The sequence below is a fragment of the Monodelphis domestica genome, chromosome 4 (assembly GCF_027887165.1).
Source record: "Monodelphis domestica isolate mMonDom1 chromosome 4, mMonDom1.pri, whole genome shotgun sequence".
Taxonomy (NCBI): Eukaryota; Metazoa; Chordata; class Mammalia; order Didelphimorphia; family Didelphidae; genus Monodelphis; species Monodelphis domestica.
This window is the reverse complement of record NC_077230.1, coordinates 162,703,785-162,726,262: the sequence shown is the minus strand read 5'-3', so window position 1 is coordinate 162,726,262 and position 22,478 is coordinate 162,703,785. Positions and strand designations below refer to the sequence as shown.

The window sequence follows — 22,478 nt, the reverse complement described above, 5'->3', positions numbered from 1 at the left end:
GCAAACAGGACAGTAATCTCCCAGAATGAGCAGAAACAGACCAGAGATATGAGAAGCATTCAAGAATTTGTGTCAAGAGGCAGGAAAATTGATGGCCACTCTGAGAAAGATCCAGGGGAGTCAGAAAGGCCCAGGATAAGGATCTTGGAAGTACTAGGGACTAGCAGTGACTAATGCTGCTTGGTAGTACACAGCACAGGAAACAGGGGGCTCCATTTTTCCTACCACTCTGTCCTGGGATACTAAAGAGGGCCCTGAACCTGTTCTCTGAACTTCAAAGATTAAAGGGGGTGTTTACTTCAAAGGGTTGGAATCAGCATAAGAATCAAAGTGACATGGTGCAAGACCAACTAAGAACAACCATCCCTGCAGTAAATGCATTAAGGTTCAGACATTGGCTCTGGATGCAAACTTTAATTCATGAACCAAAGCTATAAAAATTAGCAAACTGCTAAAACTACTAATAAAAAATCATTATGGATTCAGGGATTTCAAAAAGATCCATTCTAGAATGATTGAAACACCCTAATTACTGCACTCAAAGGAAAAACTAAATCTCATGAATACCCAAAAGAAATGAAGAAAAAAGAGTTTTAAAAATTAAATAAAACTCTTGGAGAAAAGAATTGGAAGGAGAGCAAAAAACTTATATCAGAAGATGGTAAACTTTACCCAAGTAATGAAATCTAAAAATAGAAATAATGACTCTATGAGACATCAAACTATTAGTATATCTAAAGAATAAAAAATATAATCTAATATAAGAAAAACAATATATACAGTCAAGCAGATATAATTTAAGGATCATTAAACACCATGGAAACTATGATTAACAGAAAAAATACCAGATAATATGTTTCTGGAAATTATAAACAAAAACTGCCTAGGTCTGTTAGAATCAAAAGACAAAGTAAAGGTAGGAAAAAAATCCCCTGAGCCCCTCTTGAAAGAGACCCCACAAACAATAGTCCCAGCAATATTATAGCCAAAATCCAGTTTCTTTGTCCAAGGGGGAAAAAACTACAACCACTCTGAAAGGACTTCAGGTACCAAGTTAGGATTACATGAGACCTGGAAATTTCTACCATAAATGAGAAGGTATCGTATTCATAATATTCCCAAAGGCAAAAAAGACATATACTCAGAACCAATAAATATTACTGACCATGCAAAGTTGGATATACTACTGCAAGGGGAAAATAGATCTTTAATGGACTGGATAACTTTCAAGCATTTCTGATGAAAAGACTAAAATGGAACAGGAACTTTCATTCATTCAGTAATATTTATAAAGCACCTACTATGTCAAGCACAGTGCTAAGTGTTGGGATACCAAAAAAAAAAAGACCAAAACCAGACCCTACCTTTAAGGAGCTTACAATCTAATGGGGGGTGGGGAGTAAAAAGCAACAAATATGTACAGACTAGCTATATATAGTATATAGAGGAAATAAATAAGAGGGGGAAAGCACTAGAATTGAGGAGTTAGGAAAGACTTTCTGTAGAATACAGATTTTGAGAAAATAGGATTTTACTTGAGATTTCAAGGAAGCTAGGGAAGCCAGTAGGCAGAGATATAGAAGGAGAATCTCAGGCATGGTGGACATCCAGAGAAAATATTTGGAACCACAAAATGAAGTGTGTTGTTTATGGAACAGCAAGGAGGCCAGGGGAAAGAAGTATGAGTTGGAAGGTAAGGTGTAAGAAGATTGAAAAGTATTAAAGACTTGGTTATAAAGGACTTTGAATGCTAAACAGTATTTCATATTTGATCCTGGAAGTGATAGGGAGTCACTGAAGTTTATTGAATAGGAGATCAGACCTGTGCTTTAGTAAAATCACTTTGGTGGCCAAATGGAGAATGGACTGGAGTGGGGAGAGTTTTGAGGCAGACATACCCACCCTCAGGTTTTTGTGATAATTCAGACATGAAGTATTTGGGGATCTCCCGAGTGGCAGAAGTGGCAGAGGAGAGAAGGGAAAGAATTTGGGAGCCACAGAGGTGAAATTAGCAGGTCTTGGCAATAGAATGGATATGGGGGGTGAGTGAGGATGACCCCTAGGAGGAAGATTCTGTCCTCTATAGTAATAAGGGAAGAGAGGAGACAGAGCCAATTTGGGAGTTCAAGATGTCTCCTGGATAGCCAGTTAAAGATGTTGAGAGGTACTTGGAGATTTGAAATTAGAGCACAGCAGAGAGGTTAGGGCAGAAAAGCTAGATTTGAGAATCAGCCCCATTGAAATGGTGATTAAATCCATGGCAACTGATGTGATCACCTAGTGAAGTTGTATAGAGGAAGAAGAGAAGAGACAGGCAGGTGGGATGCCTATGATTAGAAACATGATCTAGAGGAAGGTGCAGCAAAGGAGACTGAAAAGAAGCAATCAGGCAGGAAGGAGACCCAGGAGAAAGAACTGCTCCCAAAACATAGAAAGAAGAGAGTATCAAGAAGGGAATGATCAACAGTGTCAAAGGGTGCAGAAAGGTTGAGGAAAATAAGGATTAATTTGGTTGGATTTGCTAATTAAGATGTCATTGATAACTTTGGAGAGGACAATTTCAAGTGGAATGATGAAGTCAAAAACCCGACTGTTAGCAGTGAGGGGAGAGAAAGTAGAAGCATCTACTGTCAATGGCCTTTCTGAGGATGTTAGCTGCAATGGGCAAAAGAGATTTAAGATGATGGTGAAGATAAAAGAAGGAACAAGTGATTTTTTGAGGATGAGGGAAGACCTAGAGATATTCATCATTTATAGGAAAGCAACCAAGAGACAGAGAGAGATTGAAAATAAGTGTTAGAAGGATGACAGAGGGGGAAATCATTTGGAGATGGAATGCAGTGGGATATTTGAGGAGATAGAGGAGTTTAATTTGGTAAGGAGTAAGGCCATCATGTGAGTATCATGAGATGAGGAGGAGAGCCTTGGCAAATAATCTCTTTTTTCCTATAAAATATGCAACCTTCTCAGCTGAGTAAGTGGGAAGAAAGAGAGTCATGAATGGTTTCTAGAAGGATGAAAATGTTTAGAAGAGCTACTGTGAAGAGTCAGATAGTGAGTTGATAGGGAGTAGTAGGATTGCTTAGCAGCAATGAGACCCAGTTAAGGCTGTATAGTATAACATCAATTTATAGTGTCCCCAGAAAGAATAGTTCTCCACTTATGTTCAGCAGCATGTGTCTAGGAACAAGTTCAATGGAAAGTGGGAGTGATCCAAAGATGAAGCTTGGCTGGGAACAATTGGTGAAATTACAAGGGGGCTAGAAACTTGATAGAAGAAAATAGTGTAATAAATTTCAAATGCAAACACAAGAATCAAGAGAAACCTTTTTTTTTTTTTGGTGATGCAGTATTTATAATAAGGAAGGAAGAAACAAATGTCCTTTTAGACTTAGAGTCTTATTGTCTTTGAAGGCTGTTTGAGGGAACTGAGAGGATTTTTGGAAGACAAAGAGAAGTGATGGTAAAATTAACATAGTAGCATAGAAGGGAACAATAAGGTATGTGCACAGAGGATAGGTAGAATTTACCATTCCATAACTCGAGTTCATAAGAAGAAGAGTATACAAATGTGAAGGAAGAAGTAGGGAAGAGTGATCATTCAATGATTTTTACTCTTAAAGAACCAGGCAAAAGAAGATTAAACATCTACACTTAAAAGCTTGAAATATGTGAAGAAATACATGAAATTCAATAGGGAAACAAGTGGAGATAGGAGAAAAAAAGAAAATAAAGTAAAAAAGTTAAAAGAGGTTGCCATCATTTGATAAATTGCTTAATAAATCTTGGTTTATGGATGTAGTAGAATGTTATTATTCAGTAAAAATTATGAAGGAGAAAATTCCAGAGAATCCAAGACTATGTGAACAGTAAAGTGAGCAGAACCAGGAGAAGATTTATATAATGCCACCTTCGAAAGACTTAAAACTCTGATCATTGTAATGACCAACCAGTCTGATGAAGCAGATTACCCATTCCCAAAAGAGAGGTGATAGTGCAGAAAGAGAGGTATTTTTGGATGTGCTTAGTAGCTGAATTATTTTTGTTGGACTATGTTTATTTGTTATACTTTTTCTTATTCTTTTCCTTTTTTAATTGAGGGAGAGGGATGGAGTTAGGTTAGTAATAGTGATGTGAAAAAGAGAGGACCAAGAAAGCATTTTTAATGTATAAGAGGAAACATAAAGAAGCATGAGACAAATTTTATGTAACACTGGAAAATGTTGCTAAATATCTCTGGGCTTCAGTTTCCTTTTCTGAAAAATAAAGGTATTTGATCTGATGAGTTCTAAGGTCTCTTTCCATTCAGTATCTGTTATTCCAAACGGGATTAGTTGCAAATCTAATTTTATGAGCAATACGTTGAATTTATTATATACTTATTAAGTATGGAAAAAGTATAAAGGCTTATGGTTTAATATACAATTTATTTCCAGTGTTCTACTATGTATCTGGAAATTCTCTTTTCTGTTGTTTAAGTTCAGAATTTTAAAAGTAAAATTAATTTTAATGGAATAATTAAATGAGTATATTTAGTTTGATGAGATGGTGTAGTTGTGTTCTATAAACTGAACACAAGAAGTTTTTTTTTTCAGATTGTCCAAAATTTCTTTAGGCAAAAAGGTTATTTCATTGTGAAATGAGCATCATTTACTGAAGGATTAATGTAATTAAAACAAATTATGTAATTATGAGAGATTATTCATCTTCTCTGAAATACATTATAATGAAGTAATGAGTTTCTATTTTTCACTTATGTCAAAAACAGTTATCTTTGTTTCTGTTGTGATTCATGGCTTATTAAGCCTTCCCTAGTTTTTAATGATGGTATAAAGGCTAAGAAGATAGATAAACTAAAAGAGTGTACCTTTATATGTCATTCTTATGGGATTCACTATTATGAAAATTCCTTATAGGAATCACTGAGGAGTACCAATTGCCTTTCTATGACATGGTGCCTTCAGATCCCTCAATAGAAGACATGCGGAAAGTTGTTTGTGACCAGAAATATAGACCAAATATTCCAAACCAGTGGCAAAGCTGTGAGGTAAGTCATTATTACTATTAAGTATTATTAGCTGTCATTACTCTGCTTTGCAAGTACTTGGATCACAGTCACCATTGTAAGAGAGATTTTCAGATGTCATCTATAATATACCTTTGACTCAGGGCAGGCATCACCACGCAGACTCATTGGTGTCTATTTTGTTGCAGGGTTTTTTTTTTTTTTGACTTCTCATGTTTGATCTGTTTCTTCTCTGTGTGCCTAACCTGAACCCCTCTTGTTGCAACTTATTTTCTCTGGTTCTATCTCTGATGTAGATGGCAGATATTCTTAGTAACTAGTATATGGTTGAAAAGGATAATCCACAAACTGCTAACGAGTCCATCAATAATTCAGAGCTTTATTATTTCTTTCTGGATTTGGAACTATCCCACTTAGGAGTAATAGATTTTGAATGGAAAGGGAACTTGAGGTTATTGAGTTCAATATTCTTATTGAACAGATGAGAAAAATAAAGCTCAGAGATGTTTTGCAACTTTTTCCAGGGTCTCATAGCTTTTAAGTGCTGGAGGGAGAATTTGAACTCTGGTGTTCCTGCTTTTGGCAAGCACTATGCCCACTTTATCATTTACTTGCTTATTACATCTGCTACTATGGCTGCAATACATTTCCACAATGGCTTATTTAACAGCAATTATTTTGTGTGGCTGAATATTTCTCTTATCTCTTGCTCTTAAAGATTTTTACTTGAACTGCTATATGTGAACCTCAACCTGATTTGCTTATCAAATAGTTGAAAAATGATACTCCATGAATTTCCAGTCCAGTAGTTTGAATTTTAAATGAAGAATTCATTTTTCTGTGGATAAAAGTTATGTGTGTAGGTGGAATTATTTTTTGCATTTGGGTGCATGATTTAACTTTAATTTAACTATAATTATAGTCTCATGTTTACTGTTTGTTCACCACAGCTTGATTTCAGTTCATTAGTTTTGCTGCTCAGCTTTTTAATTTTCTGCTGCTAGCCGAAATAATAACAATATAAAATTATTCTTCCTCTTTTCAAGGCACTCCGGGTAATGGGTAGAATAATGAGGGAGTGTTGGTATGCAAATGGGGCAGCTCGCCTGACAGCTCTGCGTATTAAGAAGACCATTTCTCAACTCTGTGTAAAAGAAGACTCCAAAGTATAAGTGATATTTGGCGTTCAAAAGGAATCTTTTTTAAAATTGTAAATATTTTTTTGCTTTATTGTTTTGCCTTTGCTCTACCTCAGAGATATACAGTATTTAAATGCCCAAAGCAAGCCCTAACACCCTGCTTTAAAGTTGAGTGCTGACTGGGCAACTTTTGGCTGATCTTGTTTTGTATTGTCTTTTATTTTAAATTGTAACTCACTAATTTTTTTCCATAAAGTTAAGAAAAGAATACCAAAAAAAAAGCAGAGAAGAAATGTGTAACTATATATATATATATATATATATATTTTTTTTTTTTCCTACTTGAAACAAATTCAGATGAATTGTTTTATTCTAAGGTAAAATATGTGATGGACCAAATTAATTGAGAATGCTTAGTAGTTTTCCTTCAGTTTTTCATATTTTCCCCACAAGCAGAATGAACTTGTTTAGTTACTGTATTCACAATTTAGTTACAAAACAATGAAGAATGAGATCTTTCACAAAAAGTGGTAAGAGACTTAAGTGAACTTCCAGATCTATCCATTTGATATTCTCTTCATAAAACATCAGTCACTTCATTTATTGCCCTATCAAGCAGTATTACTCTCTTATTTTTCAATTATTTACATCTCTCTTGATATCTCTCTCTCTTCCTCACTCTCTCATCTGTCTTTTGCTTTCTGTTTCTCAGAGTTTAGTCAGGTTTAAATTTGCCTTCAATAGGAATTTCTAAAATGAAAGTGAAGGACTGGCGACTGTTCATACTGTCTGTCTTAGCTACACATTCTGTTGGACAGGCTTATAGAGTGTCCGTCCAAAGGCATATTGAAAGCATATTGAAATAGACATTCTTTACACATTTGCTCTTTCTTGGGTGGATAGATAAACCAGACTCCTTTATCTTTTTTGTTCAGCTCCAAATGAGAAGAAGAAAGAATTTGTGGAAGGAGGGAAAGGGAAAATGATGATTGGTGACAAACAAAAAAATCTCTTAAATATGGAAGCTAATCTTATGATTCTACAGAGTAACATAAGAAATATCCTTGTTTGATAGCTGCTGTAAATGCATACTCACCCTCTAGTCCAGAATAAATATCAGTCTTTTGTGAGTAGGAAGAAATTCTGATTTTACTGCTTTTTGCTTTTTGTCCACTGCCCTTGGGGAAGTCAAATACTCAAATGGTTCTATGATCTGTTCTATTTGTTGTTCCCTCCAAACATGCAGAATGAATACTATCTCCACTTAGTAGACATTCTTTATACATTTGGTCTTTCTTGTGTGGATAGATAGGCCAAACTCTTTCAAGTGATTACACATCTTTTTTAGTACAAAAGGCTAGTAAAAAACAATTTCTTGGGCTCTACTTGGTATAGATTTAGGACTATTTTAGTATTACTCCTGAATGATCTTTTAAAAAACCTCCATCTAATTTACTATTGAAACACTGGTTAGCGATTGATTGCCCTTGGATTCCAAATGGAAATATGTTACACTGGCTATATAAGCAGCTAGGTTGCTTGATGGATAGAGCCCTGGGTCTGGAATCAGCAAGGTCTGAATTTAGAACTGGTATCAGACACCAGTTGTGTGATTTTGGGGAAGTCACTTAACCATGCTTGCCTCAGTTTCCTCATCTGTAAAATTAACTGGAAAAGAAAATGGTAAGCCATTCTAGTATTTCTGTCACACGTAGATATTATACATTAATATGTTTAATGTTTTACCTGTAGATGCCTTCAAGTGTAGTACATCCGTGTTTTCTGTACAAGTGTTTCCGTTTTGGTAGATGCCTGTTTTGGTATATTATCCTCACCTATCAAATAGCCTCAAATTTTACTGAAAAAATTCATAACAGAAATAAGAAGGGAGTCATTTAATAGGAAAATGGTGGTGAAAGGCAGAGTTAAAGGTTATAAAGTTCTTTGTACCTCATGATGTACTTATGCATGACAAGCATTCTCTGAAGGGAATAGGATAACACTGAGAGCATTTGTCATCTTCACTAGGCATCCCTTTGATGCTACATCCACCTCTAACTTTCTTTTAATAGAGCTCCTGTATACGAGAGAGATTTGTGCCTTGTTCGATTCCTTTGCAAATTTTGAGCATCAGGGTATCTTACTTATTTCTAATTTTTTTCTCTTCAGTACAATGAAAAACTGAAGGAAAATGCTACTGAGTGAAGCACAGTGTAAATGTTTATGGCATTTATGCTAGAACATTGCTGAAAAACATGATTTCTTGTCAATATTTCGGCAGCAACTTCTTTTTACTTATGAATTGTAATTGGTTTGTAGTTAGTTCATAGTCTATTTTATCCCCATTTTTCTGTGTTCAAAATATTCTACTTGGCATGGCATAGTTAGAATTTGTCATTTATACCCTGACTTGAAAGTAAATTGGAGCATAGTGCTTCATTGCTATTTTGGTGATAGCATTTGCTTTGATATTTTTCTGTATAATACTTTAAAATCAACTTATATTTAAAAATTGAATGATTGTGTGAAAATACATGTTTAATTTTATTTTTTGTCTCCAAAGCAGAATTTAGAACCAAGATTTACTTGCAGTTATCAATGGATTTGTGAGGTTAGAAGGTCTATAAAAACTCTGTTTCTTTTCACTACTTTTACTATCCTTTTGATTAATAGGGCAGTTAGGTGACACAGCAGATAGAATAGGGGACTTGGAGTCAGGAAGACTCACCTTCCTGAGTTCAGATCTGGCCTCACATACTTGCTGGCTATGTGACCCTGGGCAAGTCACTCAAGCCTGTTTGCCTTCATTTCCTTATCTTTAAAATGAATTGGAGAAGGAAATAGCAAACCACTTATCTTTACTAGAAAATCCCAAATAAGGTTGAGAAGAGTTGGACATGACTGAAATGATTGAACAGCAACAATAATGATTAACACTATAGTATAGTTTGACCAGAAAGCTCTTTGGTTCAGATCTAGCCTAAGCTCTTTCTAAGAAAATTTATCTTAAATACCTGAGCAATTGATATAGTTCCTGATTTGGGGGAGTCACTTAAATTCTCTTAAATTCAACTGTAAAATGAGAAGGTCAGACTACATAGACTCAGTCTCTTCTGTATCTAAAATTATAATCCAATCCTTGGGAACATGGGAATCATATTCTCTATTATGGATTCATCTACAACATAGTCCTGAAGCAACCTCAGTGTCATCACGCATAACTTCTCTTTCACTCTCACCACGCATATGCAATTAGTTGACAAATATTGTCATTTCCACCCCAGTAACATCTCTCCTTCTCTCTTCTCATAGTCAGTCATCTCCCTAATTCATTTCCCCATCACCTTTCACCTGGATTTCCAATCATCTTCCAATTCTATATGCTAATTGGAGCCTCTTTCTCCAGTTTCTCTCTTCTTAACCCCTTCTTCTTGCACACTGCAGCCTGAGCTACTTTTCTAAAGTGTAAGGTGTCCATGTCATGTCATTGTTTTTTATGTAAACTCTGATGGCCGCATCTTACCTCTAATATCAAATATATACTTCTTTATAAGGCCTTGCAATTCTTCTCAGCCATGTCCCTAACTTCCCTTCCAGTCTTCTTAAATATTACTACACTCCACATGCTCTGTGGGATAACCATACTCATCTACTTGCTGGTCTTTGTACATGAGGCTCCATTGTCTGTTTCTATGCCTATGCCTTGGCCATCTTTTGTATCTGGACTGTTTGCCCTTCTCAACTTCAGTTCTTATAATACCCATTTTCCTTACAGTGCTCAAGTGCTACATTTTTTAGGAGGCTTTTAGTTTTTTTAGTTTTTTTTAGTTCTCCACAATTTAGTGCCATTTCTTCAAGCTTTCTTTCATCTACTCCCTATGTATCATATATATTTTGTCTCTTCTATTAGAAAGTAAGCTTCTTGAGGGTCAGGATTATTTTTGTTTTTTATTTATATTTCCAGTTCTTGGCTACAGAGCTTGATACATAGTAAGTACTTAATACATGTTTGAATGTTTGCTGATTTATTAATTGATTAAAGCATAAACCTCTAAACTTGGCTCTAAAGATCAAGATTTCAGTGTACACAACTGAAATTATCAACTAAGTTTCTAAAAATTAAGTTCTGTTCAGAAGAAAATATGGCATCTCTGGCACTGGCAGGGAAATAAGAACAAGAAATAACTTAAAATTGACAGTTGGCATTGAATTATATAAATACAGAAAACCATTATTATTATATTAACCAACATCCACGTGTCAGGTGTCTAAAGTGTCTAAAGTCTAAAATGTTATTTTTCTTAAGATATGTCCTATATACCCTGTCCTATTTTGAGATGACTACTTCAATGTTTTGATCATTGTTAGCATTCTAGAAAAAGAGAGTACAGTCCAGTATGCTTTACAAAACAGCTCAATTGTGTATTTATCTTTCAGTGTTAGTACTGAGATTTAGATCTTCAGAATATAAATAGGGTAAAATTACAGATGACATCAATCCTTAATTCTGAGGATTAGATAGGATGCTAATAAGAGAAGCAACTTTTTTTAAAGTAGAAAAATTAACTCTGTCCCTTTCAACTTTTTTCTTATCTTTTTCCTTTCCCTGATACAGTTTTCTTCTTTTGCTTTTCTTTCCACCTAAATCATTTCTCTTTCTCTTTCTATTCCTTTACTACAGTAGTACTTATGATCTGCAAAACATTTTACATCTATTATCTCATTTAATCACTCAACAATATGGTAAGATAGATTCTACAGGTGTTATTGTTCCATATATGGAGGTTAACAAACTAAATCTCAGAGATGTTAAGTGACTGGCTTGTGGTCACACAATGGGTGAAAGAAGTGGGATTTGAGTTCAATTCTTCCTCATTCTAGAGCTAGTACTCTGTCAACCATGTTATCTTGTTTCCAAAATGAATCCTTTTTTAATACTGATTTGAACTTTATATTTGGAAGAAAGGAGAAAAGCTAACTATCCTTCCTCCTTTACTGGATTGGAATTTAAAATTATTTTAGTTACTAAATTTGGGAAACCATGCTTCTTCATTTTAAGTATAAGCATAAGCCTTAGTTCCTTTATTCCTCCAATCTCCCACCACCTTAGCTTGTGATCACAAGCCACTTAAATTTTTTTTCACTAAAGAAATTCTCTATTTCTAATTTTCAAACTAACCTATCTCATTCCTTTATTCCCGTCTCTTCTTCCTTCTTTTTGTTTCTGCCCATTGAATATAACTCTACCCTTGTCAATATTTTTCCTCTAAATGTTTTCAACTCCCCATGAATGGTAAAATTAGCCATTTCATTTGACATGAAAAAGGGGACATTTGATGGTAATTTTATTTTAATATTAAAGTATGTTTGAAGTAATTTAATTTTTTTTTTGTCTAAGAAAAGCCTACCTTGATTTGTTCCCATTTCAGGTCAACCTTTAATATATGAAAATGGAAATTAACTGAATTGTGAGATGTTCTCTCTCTCTCTCTCTCTCTCTCTCTCTCTCTCTCTCTCTCTCTCTCTCTCTCTCTCTCTCTCTCTCTCTCTTCTCTCTCTCTTTCTGTACTTACTTTTTTTAAACTTCAGCCATGATCTCTCATTCAGCCATTTTACCTCACTGTTCAAACCATACAAAAAATTTGCTGATCTCTAATATTTGAATTTCATTTTTTAGAAAAAAATTTCAGGTAGACAATATATATAACAAAAAGTTTGGGGAAAAACTAAACCTCTTCCACTCTACACTTATTTATATTGAGGAATAATTTACCTAATCTTACCAGTAGGATGTGCTATTTTCCATAAAATATCTCTTTACAACTCTAACAATGTTAGTGCCAGATACTACTTGAAATATATGTACCAAACAAACAACTCCGAAGAACACAACTGTATTAAAAATTAGTGCTATGTATTTAGAAACTGAAAAACAAATTTAAAGAGTAAAAAGATATTTGGAAATTGGTCCTATATCAAACTGAATGAATATGATAAAATATGCACTCCTTCTTTTTCTGTCACCTTTATTAACATAAAAGACATTGCAGAAAACTAGGTGAATCTACATTTTGTAATGTTGATAGTGGTCTCATTTATTATGTAGATGTGGCTATTTGTGATAGCTGGAAATGGTATAATATTTATGACAAAGTTTATATGATTAGTGCAGACATAGCTAAAAACAGCGCCCAGGTAAATTATCCTATGTGTAATTATGATACATTTTAAAGTGTATTTTTTCATGTAATTATCATCAATGAGCCTTAATTATAGATTCCAGGCCAATTGCCAGACCGATCATCAATCCATTATTGCACTATTCTTATCCTGTACTGGAGAAGATGGTCCAGATGAGTTTTCTTCAATTGTATTTCAAGTTTTTAAAGTGTCCTAAAAACAATGATAAAAATTAATTTTAGATTCCCATGAAAAGTTTCGGAAGAGATTCTAAGACCCTCATATAAATGACATTTTTCTTTTCCTAGGCCAATTTATTATGCAGCTGTACCATAACAGTCATACTGTTAATATCTGAAAACCATGTATTTTGATTTTGTAAAAGATGTCTTGACCTACTATGATAAGGATCATTGCTTTTGACAATTTAAAGAAAATTATCCAGTTAAAATTCTTAGTAACACAGAAGAGAGATTACATTTAACAGATAAGCCATGGCAAATGCAGAAGAGGAATTAAAAAATGTACAATATGTTTTAAAATGATAAATGTGTAATAAATTACATCCAAGAGATCTGTATATATTTTCTGCACAGATGGAACTTTTAGTAGTTGCTAACTTTTCAATTGTTTAATTTGAAAAGCTACACAAATTTCAAAGATAAGTGAATGATGTTTAAATGTTTCATTGATTTATGAGTTTGTGTAAAAGCTTTGTAGTTTTATATGGTTATATAATGCTAATCTTTTTACTTAGAAATAACAGTATTTTAGAACTCAGTAACAGCTCAGTGAAACACTTAAAATGTTTAAACATACAAGTCATAAAAATATTTATTTTAGACCATTTAATTTTATCGTGTAACATTTGAACTGCCTCTAGATGTAAATAATTATCTGCCTAAATGTTATATTTTATATGTATACATTTTTGAAAATGTATTGTTTTGTAAAGTGGCAAAGATCATAAATTAAGTACTCCTTGCACTTGTTTCTGTGAAGCATAAAGCTCTATTTTAAATAAAAAAATAAAAATTTTTGTGTCCCATCATTTTTTTTATCTCATGACTTTTTGAAATCATACATATTGATTCGTTATTATGGGGAAAATAAAAAAAATCCCACAGCTGATATTTGACACAAACACTTAGGCACTTTCCCCCACTTTAGAATACCATTCTTAACCAGTCTTTTCATTGCCTTTCCAAGTCTCACTTCCTAGACCAAAGCTTTTTGCTTGACTGCCATTTAAAAGCGAGATTCTTTATCTTAAGTGCCTTTTTCTCAGACACAGGAGAAAGACAAAATTCAACTAAATGATTTGGAAAAAATGAAAAGTTCACTTTAGTTTCTTCAGTTGGAGAAAGCCAAGAGTAGTCTTCTCTGTCTTCAAACTTAATTTAATAATTTGATTATGAACTTCTTGAGGGCATGGGGAGTTTATTTTTTTCTTCTAACTCCTAGCACAGTGCCTTTGCAAATAGAAGTCACTTTATAAATGTTTACTAAATGCAATCTAAAGTTTTCATCATTTTCCCAAACATTATTGTTTGTTTATTTCAGGAAAAAAAATTATGCTTTAGCATCAGAATCCTCATTGCTATAAAAGAAGTATGGGGGAAAAAGCTGTTAAAAATAATTTGTGCTCGGGTTTTTTTTTAAAAATGATGTCAATACATTAAATGATGTATCACACTCAAATTAAACCAAATGGTAGGAGATATTTCCTTCCAACTTTTAATTAGTTCTTATCAGAACAAATTTTTGGAGCTCAGAAAATCACTAGGTGTCAATTGCATCATCAGCCTTTAAAGTCTTAAAGCCACAGAAAGAAATTGCGTAAAATTTCTGGAAAACAAATGATTTTTAAACAGGTGTTCCACAACTGAGAATTTTAGGGAAGAGCTTCAGTATTATGCTTGCATAGTGTTACCAGATCCTTTGTTAATTCTCCAGCATAGAAGCAAAGGATAAGTTCAACAAGTCAAACTCTGGAAAAATGAAGACAACCATACATTCTGATAGAATCTTAAAAGTATCCATATAATGTACAGCACATGTGGAATTCTCATTAAATCTGTGAACTATAACTGTGATTACAACTTGAATTTGCCTCTATTCTTGTTTGTTTAAAACAACATCTCTAATGGAACTTTAATTTTAGGGTAGTGTTCAAAAGTCTTGCCTTCCTTTTGGATATCAGGAAGGTTTTTTATTTTTCTTTTTTCTTTTTTTTTAACAAATTCCATTTAATTAGAAGTCATTTGCTTTTGAGATTAGATAGGTCATCTATATAATTACTGAAGTTCCAAATGTCACCATTTCCATAATAAACTTAGAATGAAATTTAAAATAAAGTATTATATTTTCAACCATGATATCTACGGTAATGGGGATATATAGATATACATAATCTCTTCCCTTCAATAAGTTAGATTCTAGTTAGAGAGATGACAGCTCTAAAAAGCGAAATGATAAGACTATGCAAGATACATTCAGGAATTAACTAGTTAGTGCCAAATGAGTGCTATAGACATAGGAATTCAGAGAAAAGAGAGATCAGTGTGGGCTAGAATAATTAAAAAAAATGTTACTGTGGAAGTGGAATTTGAACTTGAATTTCGAGCATGGATGGCATTTGAATAAGTGAAGGGGAGGAAGAAGGATGTGCTTGCTAAAGGGAATGATGAGAGCAAAGGCAGAGGCAGAGTATGCACAGGATAATGGTGATCAGTTTGGCAAGAGCAGACTGTGTGTGTGTGTGTCTGTGTATGTACATATATATTTTTACATATTACTACCTTCCACATGCTCTGTTATCCAACCATACTAATCTATGTTCTATTCTTCATACACAAAGCTCCATCTTTTGTTTCCATACCTTTGCCTTGACTGTCCCTTTTCAACTTCTTTTTAAAAACATTTTAACTTATTGAAATACACACATGCAAATTTGTAAAGGTTAGAGTAATGAGTTTGAAATTCAAAATAGAAGTAAAAGGAAGGTTTTTTAGTTGAACAATCTGATGGAAGCATTGTTTCCAGAAAATTACCTGATGTTTTCCATTTTTGGTAATATTATGAGGGTGTAAATTGGGATGTAGCGAGAGAAAAATAGAGTTAGGTAGGATAAAGTGAAGTAGTGAATATGCATTAAAGTTCTCAGGTAGGAACCTTGTATTTGATCTATTGGGGACCTGGGACAACTTTGCTAATATGAAAAGGATTTCAATCTAGATGTCTACTTAGCCTATGAATTTCATAGGATAAAATATTATCCAGGGACACTTAATGTTTTTGCATGTCATGGATCCCTTTGGCAGTCTGATGAAACCCTTCTCAGATTAATGATTTGAAATGCATATAATACAATACACAGGATCACAAAGGAAACCAATTACTTTGAAACATAGCTACTAAATGTTTAAAAAATCAGATTACACCCCCTCTAAAAGTTGTACACTGAGTTAAAAATTCCTGTTTGAGACAGTCAAATTCTAGCATCTCTCCTGCATTTAATCAGCAGGGCTGAGCCAGCCCCACTTTTCTAGGACCTATCTATGTACATTTTCACAGACATATAAAGTACAACCTCAGTAGAAGGTAGTATTGTTTTCATATAAACATCCCCACTGGGCAGATGAAATGTATTGAAGTTAAAATTTTTCACTTCAGCAAAGAATGAAAAACATCTTTTATCATTTCCTTGAGATCTGTAATCATTCAGCATCCAGACAAAGGACTCTAAATTGATAGCAGAAGGAAGGAATCAGAGGTGACTTTTCAACCTAAACTCCTGTTGTTTGTTCTTTGTTTTTTTAAAAAAACAATGACATCGTGAGAATGATGTCTTGATTTGCTTATGAATTCGATTTTAAGTGAAGCAGAGTTATACAAAGTCCTCAGCTTCACTCTCTCTTCCACAGCTATCAAAGTTCAGAGGCAAGACAATGGTCAGGCCTGTTGCAATGGTTTAGGATGCAGTGATGACCTTGGAATCTTCCCTGCCCGCCTAAGCTCTAAACCCCTCATAGCCCCTGCTTCAGCTGCCTTTTATGGCCTTTGGAACAAATTGTTCTCATCCACTCATTCTGTAGGGGAAGTCTTCATGTGCTTGGAAATAGACATCCTTAAACTCACTGATGGGTTTGAGACCTGTCAGTTACACTCAACCTGGTTTAGTCCACCTGCCAAGATGGTTTACTAGGTTGAGGCTGTTGCCCAATGCTATGGCTTCTTGGAGCACAGGTGAGCATCGGGTGACAGGCGGATGAGGACCCTGAAAAGTCAAGCCCTCACACTAGAGGTACGATTCCTCCCCTGTATATCCCATACACCCCATATACTCTGTCTATAACACTGAGAAATGATGACTTCAGTATGTTAATTCTTCTTTCCTTTTTGATGATTTGACTATCTTGCTTGCTTGTTTTGTATCTAGCATTTTTCCTGGTGCATTGTTATAAGCACTAAACAAATGCTTTATTTATTATCTATCTGAGATTCAAAATAGAAAGTATTTTATATTAGGAAGAGATTTTGTGCAATTAGTGTTCACATGTCAATTTATGATGCTCTACAAATTATTTTAGTACTGTTTTTGTTCATTGCTAAGTGTTATTTCCCCAAAAAGGGTTATCTGTTTAGAGTTAGAAGTCAAGATTTGGTCCAAACCTTGCATTTTACATATGTGGACGCTGAGAGTCAGTAAGCCTAGGATTGCACAACTAATGAATATCTGAGGAAACACTTAAGCCAAGTTCTTCCTGATTCCAAGTCCAATTCTCTATATACTATTCCATTCCACACTGCCTTGATTTTAGAAGTTATAGATGAATAATTATAGAAGAGTGGTCTATAACCCAAGATTCTATCTGTTTGAACCCTTCTGCTCAAGGGAATCTTAGATCCGCAGCTGGACAGAAACGTAGAGGCCCTTGAATCCCTCCCTTTCATTTTACAGATGAAGAAACTGAGACTGGGAAAGATAAGTGACTTGAGTAAGGGCACACAGAAAGCAAGAGTCAGGGGTGGGATTCAATTCAAACATAGATCCTCTGACCCCGCAGTACAGGATTGTCACAAATAATGGCAAGTTGAATGTCTCAATATTTTGATCTTACACAATGTTTAACATAGGCAGAAAGTGGCAAGTTTTTGTGTAATGGCTTTAATCCTTATCTGCTAATTCTGAGAAGATATAAACCTCTCCAAAGTGCACTTTTCACCTTCTTTCACTCTCTTACTTTTTTCTTTCTTTCCTCATCACAATTAGTGATTATAGACAACTTGTTTGTGTCAGAGGCAAGACTTGAATCAAGGTTTTCCTGACCCTAAGGTTTGCTATCCATTCACTGCCTCACACAGACTTTCCCTTCTCATATTTTCTGTTCTCATCTTTTCCTCTTCCTTACTTTCCTTTGTCCCCCCCCCCCCTTCCCTTTTAAATGCATGATAAGAATTACAGTAAAGAGTCCAGAGCAGTAGGGACGGGAAGGTAACAATTCTGGTGAAATCTTGGTGCCCTCAGGTAGACATAGACTAGATTGTTCATTTAGCTACTCATAAAACTGAAGTCTTCTGATTTAAGTTTGTTAAGTAATTAGGTGAAAGACTGGTTTTAAATGTTCCAATTAATTACAATCATCAGTATTCCCTCTTGAGTCATTTAATGGAGTAGGAATGTTGAACAACCATGAATTGATTTTGGCTTTAGTGGCTTGTGGTGGAAGCAACACCTTGGGGGTAGAATGCAACAATGATTAAAGAATCCTGGACTCTAAACAAGTCAATTATGGCATTGGTGCTATAGGATCACATGAAGGAAAAAAGAAACTCATTCAAAAGATTAATTTTTTTATCATGTTATTTGTGAAATTAGAGAATCACAGATTTTAGAATTAGATGGTACAGGCAATGGGTGGCTCAGTAGATAGAGAACCAGCCCTGGAAATGGGAGGTTCTGGGATCAAATATGGTCTCATAACTTCCTAGTTGTATGACTCTGGGCAAATCACTTAACCCCGATTGCCTAGCCCTTGCCACCCTTTTGTCTTGGAACTGACACTTAATATCGATTGTAAAAGGAAAGGTAAGGATTTAAAAAAAATTAAATGAGACCATAGACACCATCCTAGAGCATCGCAGATTTCAGAGGCCATCTAATCCAGCCTCCATATTTTACAGATGAAGAAATCGAGGCTATAAAATCTATCCCAACCCAGACCTTTACAGGAAAATTGTCTATAACATTTCTAGTATTCACTCCAAAACCTCTACAAAGGGGAAGCACATTTTCTTTCAAGACAACTCATTCTATTTTTTGATATCTCAAATTATTAAGAAGTTTTTTTAACTGTCCAGTTTATATTTTCCTCTTTGTAACTTTCTTCCATCTGACAGCCCATCAAATCCTTAATGATAGCTATCATCACCCTGAAAACCTTTGTTCCCCAGGTAAAGATACCAAGTTCCTTCAAGCAACTCTCTTACTGCCTGATCTCAGTCATCTCCATCCTGGCCAACCTCTTTGGCATTCTAGCCAGATTGTCAAGTTCCTTTTAAAACTATGCTAATAAGAACTACACACAAAATTCCAGAAGTGCTCTTATGAAGGTAGAGTACAGTAAACATAGCTATCGCCTTCCTGCTTCTGGTTACTGTGTATCTCAATGGATCTTAAGATTGATTTTAAGTTTTGTGGCTGTTACTTCACATTTTGACTCCTATCACATTTTCAGCCCACCTCCTAGTTCTTTCTTATATTGCCCCTATTACCCTCTTAATAAATCTCCTTAATACAATCTCCCTTCACAATCTAGTCCTTATCTACTTTTTAAGATTACATTCCACTATTCCTCGAAGGACACCATCTTTTAGCCAAAAAAGCCTATTCATTTTCCAAGCATAACTGTCTCATTCTTAGTGCTAGGCATATAGTAGGCATGGAACAAATAGTTGCTGAAGGAAATTTTTTGGGGGACATCTTACCAGCAAACCCTCACTCCCCCTTTCCCCTCTCTCTCTCTCTCTCTCTCTCTCTCTCTCTCTCTCTCTCTCTCTCTCTCTCTCTCTCTCTCTCTCTCCCTTCCTGCCCCACCTCTTTCTCTCTGTTTTTCTTTTTGTATTCTAAGCATAGAAAACAAATAAAATTACTGTTTTCATATTTGTGTGTGTGTGTATATATATGTGTGTGTGAGAATATATATATATATATAGTGGGACAAGGGAAGATTGTATATGTAATTGCAAATCTCTTATATAGAGCATGTTTTTCTTTTTAAAATATATGATACGTTTCAACATGTAACTTTCAAAGCTGTCTTGTTTTTAATTCCTTCTGGCCTTCCTTATGTTCTCTTTTAATTTATTTTTTAATTTTTTTGTGTGTGTGGAAGAAACTAACCAGTAGCTTCCCTATTCCTAACATTTCCTCCCATTGAAAAAAAAGAAAAAAAACTTTGTAAAATAAATTCCCACATTGATCCAAAATGTCTGTCTCATTCTGCATCTTGAGTCCATCTCCTTTCTGTCAGAATTCTGAAACCCTGGTCATTGATCCAAGTTCTTAAGTCTTTCAAAACAGTTTTACCTTACATTATTGTCATTATGTAGAAGTTGTTCTCCTGGTTTTATTCACTTCACTGTGCACAGTTAACATGATAAGTCTTCCTAGGTTTCTCAGAAACTGTGGTCTTATTTGCTATAGTATAATAATATGCCACTACATCCATATTCCATAATCTGTCCAATTATTACCTAATTGATGAGTGCTCAGTTTCTAGTTCTTAAACACTTGGGGGAAAAAGTTGCTAATAATATTTTGTACATATGAATCTTTTTCTTATTTATTTGATCTTTTTGGAGGCATAGACATAGTAGTGGGATGGATGGGTGAAAGAATATGCAAACATTAGCAACCTAATGAGTTTGTTCCAAATTGTTTTCCAGAATGACTAGATCAATGCACAATTTTGCCAACAGTAAGTTTCTATTTTCCTTGAGTCCTTTTAACAATTGTTTGTTTTTCTCTTTGTAATCTTTGCCAATCTGATAGGTATAAAGCTTCCCCTCTCTTTTCTACTTGTTTAGCCATACCTTTCCTTTAAAACTCAAATAAATCTCAAATAAATAAAAATAAAAAATAAATCATAAATCTCAAAGCTTTTTTGGTACATTGTAGTCTTCAGGAATATGGCAATTCTTTGATCCCTTGTAGCACCTGTTGTTTGAATCAATCATTCATTTGGCACGCAGCATGTACCACCTTATTTTATCTTAAACCTACATGTGCTGAATCCCCAAGTAAATTACAGTAATGCTCACACCTATAACAGATTACATTTTATAAACTGCTTCCTCAAAGCAGTCCTGTGAGGGACTGGAAGCATTATTAGCCCATTTTAAAGGTGAAGGAATGAAAATTCAGAGGTGAATGATATAATATAGTCCCAGAGCTAATAAGTAAAAAAGACAGGTCAGAACTTATATCCTTATGACTCTGTGTTTGGTTATTTCTCTACACCATATTGCTCTTTTTAGTTTCTTCAGAGAAAAAAATTAGCCTAATACTAATTTTTGCATTCCCAGGGCCTGGCACAGTGCCCTCCATTCACACGTAGTGGATACTTTTTAGATATGTATTGGCTAAGGATGGTGACCGCTACAAGTCAGAGTGGTTAGGAAAGGATTCCCACCTAGGATTTTTATTGTCTTGCACTGAAGTGTTGATAGTTCAAAAGGAAGGGGGAAATTCATTCTAGGCAAAAAAGGCATTTTCTAGCAACACTGAATAGATCCATTTGATTGGTGCAGGCAGGGAACGTAAGTCAGACTACATTGTGCACAAGTCATCTGTTGGACCAAGTTGCTTGGGCTTTGGCCCAGAGATAATGAGGGGCCACTTTGAGTGTCTGAGCAGGGAAAGGGATTTGATAATAAGGTGGTCTTGATAAAAACATACATAATAAACTTAAGGTAGGAGACCAGCTAGGAGGCTAAAAGTGCAATCCGGTTATGAGATGTTAAGGGCTTTAAGATAATAGTAAAAATCAATGCTTTGCTATATCAATTAGTTCTTTATTTGTCTTCTTTAGCAAAATATTCAAGGATAAATAATTTATTATTATTATTACTTGTTTTTACAGGATTTATTATTATTATTACATATTATTATTGTATAAATAAATGGGGTCCTCCATTTCCTGGATAAATCATAAATGTAAGACGGAAAGGGATTATCATCATCTGATGATGGCTTTTAGCCCTGTCAATACTATTACATATGGGATTTAGAGCTGAAAGAAACTATCGACCAACTCTCTAATATTTCAGATGAAAATCTGCTACTTGGAGAGGCAAAGAAAGATATTCTTCACCCATATTCCCCATTAGTCTACTTTCAAACGTTTGCCCCAGTTTGATATCACAAAAGCACCAAGTCTATGAATCCAAGGGACACTAGCTTCTAGCAAATCTTGTCTGGCTAGCTGGCTGTTGGTGAGAGCAGTCTGCCCCCTAGTGGAGCAAAGGTGAAAGCATTGTGTTTACTCCGAGGCTGAAGATACATGCAAGGTTTTCCTCATCAGATAAGGAAGGATTTGCCTGTAAAAACTGGAAGGCATTTTTGTTATGAAATACGCAACTTGAACTGTGCCTGAATTTGGTAGCAGGATTTCCATGTATGCAACAGAAAAACCACTATGTATTATGCAAGAGAATTTTATTTAAAGCTTTGGCATAGTAAATAGAGTTGCACAGTGTATGTATACAGAATACTTTGAAAATATGCCAGGAGTCAGGGATGCTATTATTCCAGGATCTTGTATAAAATAAAGCTTCATGGGACTAGGATGAAAATATCTTCCTTCTCCTCTTCAAATGATAAGATTCACAAAAATCTATTTTTTTTTTGTGTGTGTGTGTGTGTAGTAATTCGTGAATATTATTTACAGAGCTATGGACTTCACTTTACAGGTTAGAATATTTTTAATTATTGATTTCTGAATAAAAATATATTAAAATTACTCTTGGAGGAGCAGTGAGGACTAGGAGAGGTTTTTTAAATAAGAAAGACAATAGTCTTAACAATTAAGCAATTAATAATACTGCCACGTACTGTACTAGTCTCTTCC

The 22,478-nt window shown here is 34.6% G+C and overlaps 1 protein-coding gene across 1 annotated transcript in view; it reads left to right on the top strand.

Annotated features, from left to right (window-relative positions):
- The window catches only part of ACVR1C (activin A receptor type 1C), a 111,990-nt gene extending 98,607 nt beyond the window's left edge, over positions 1-13,383 (top strand). Inside the window, exons 8-9 of the mRNA XM_007494193.3 lie at positions 4,917-5,047; positions 6,073-13,383. Coding sequence (XP_007494255.1) covers positions 4,917-5,047; positions 6,073-6,198 — 257 coding nt within the window. The 3' untranslated portion in view covers positions 6,199-13,383. The remainder of the gene's footprint in view (positions 1-4,916; positions 5,048-6,072) is intronic.
- The last annotated feature ends 9,095 nt before the right edge of the window (positions 13,384-22,478 follow it).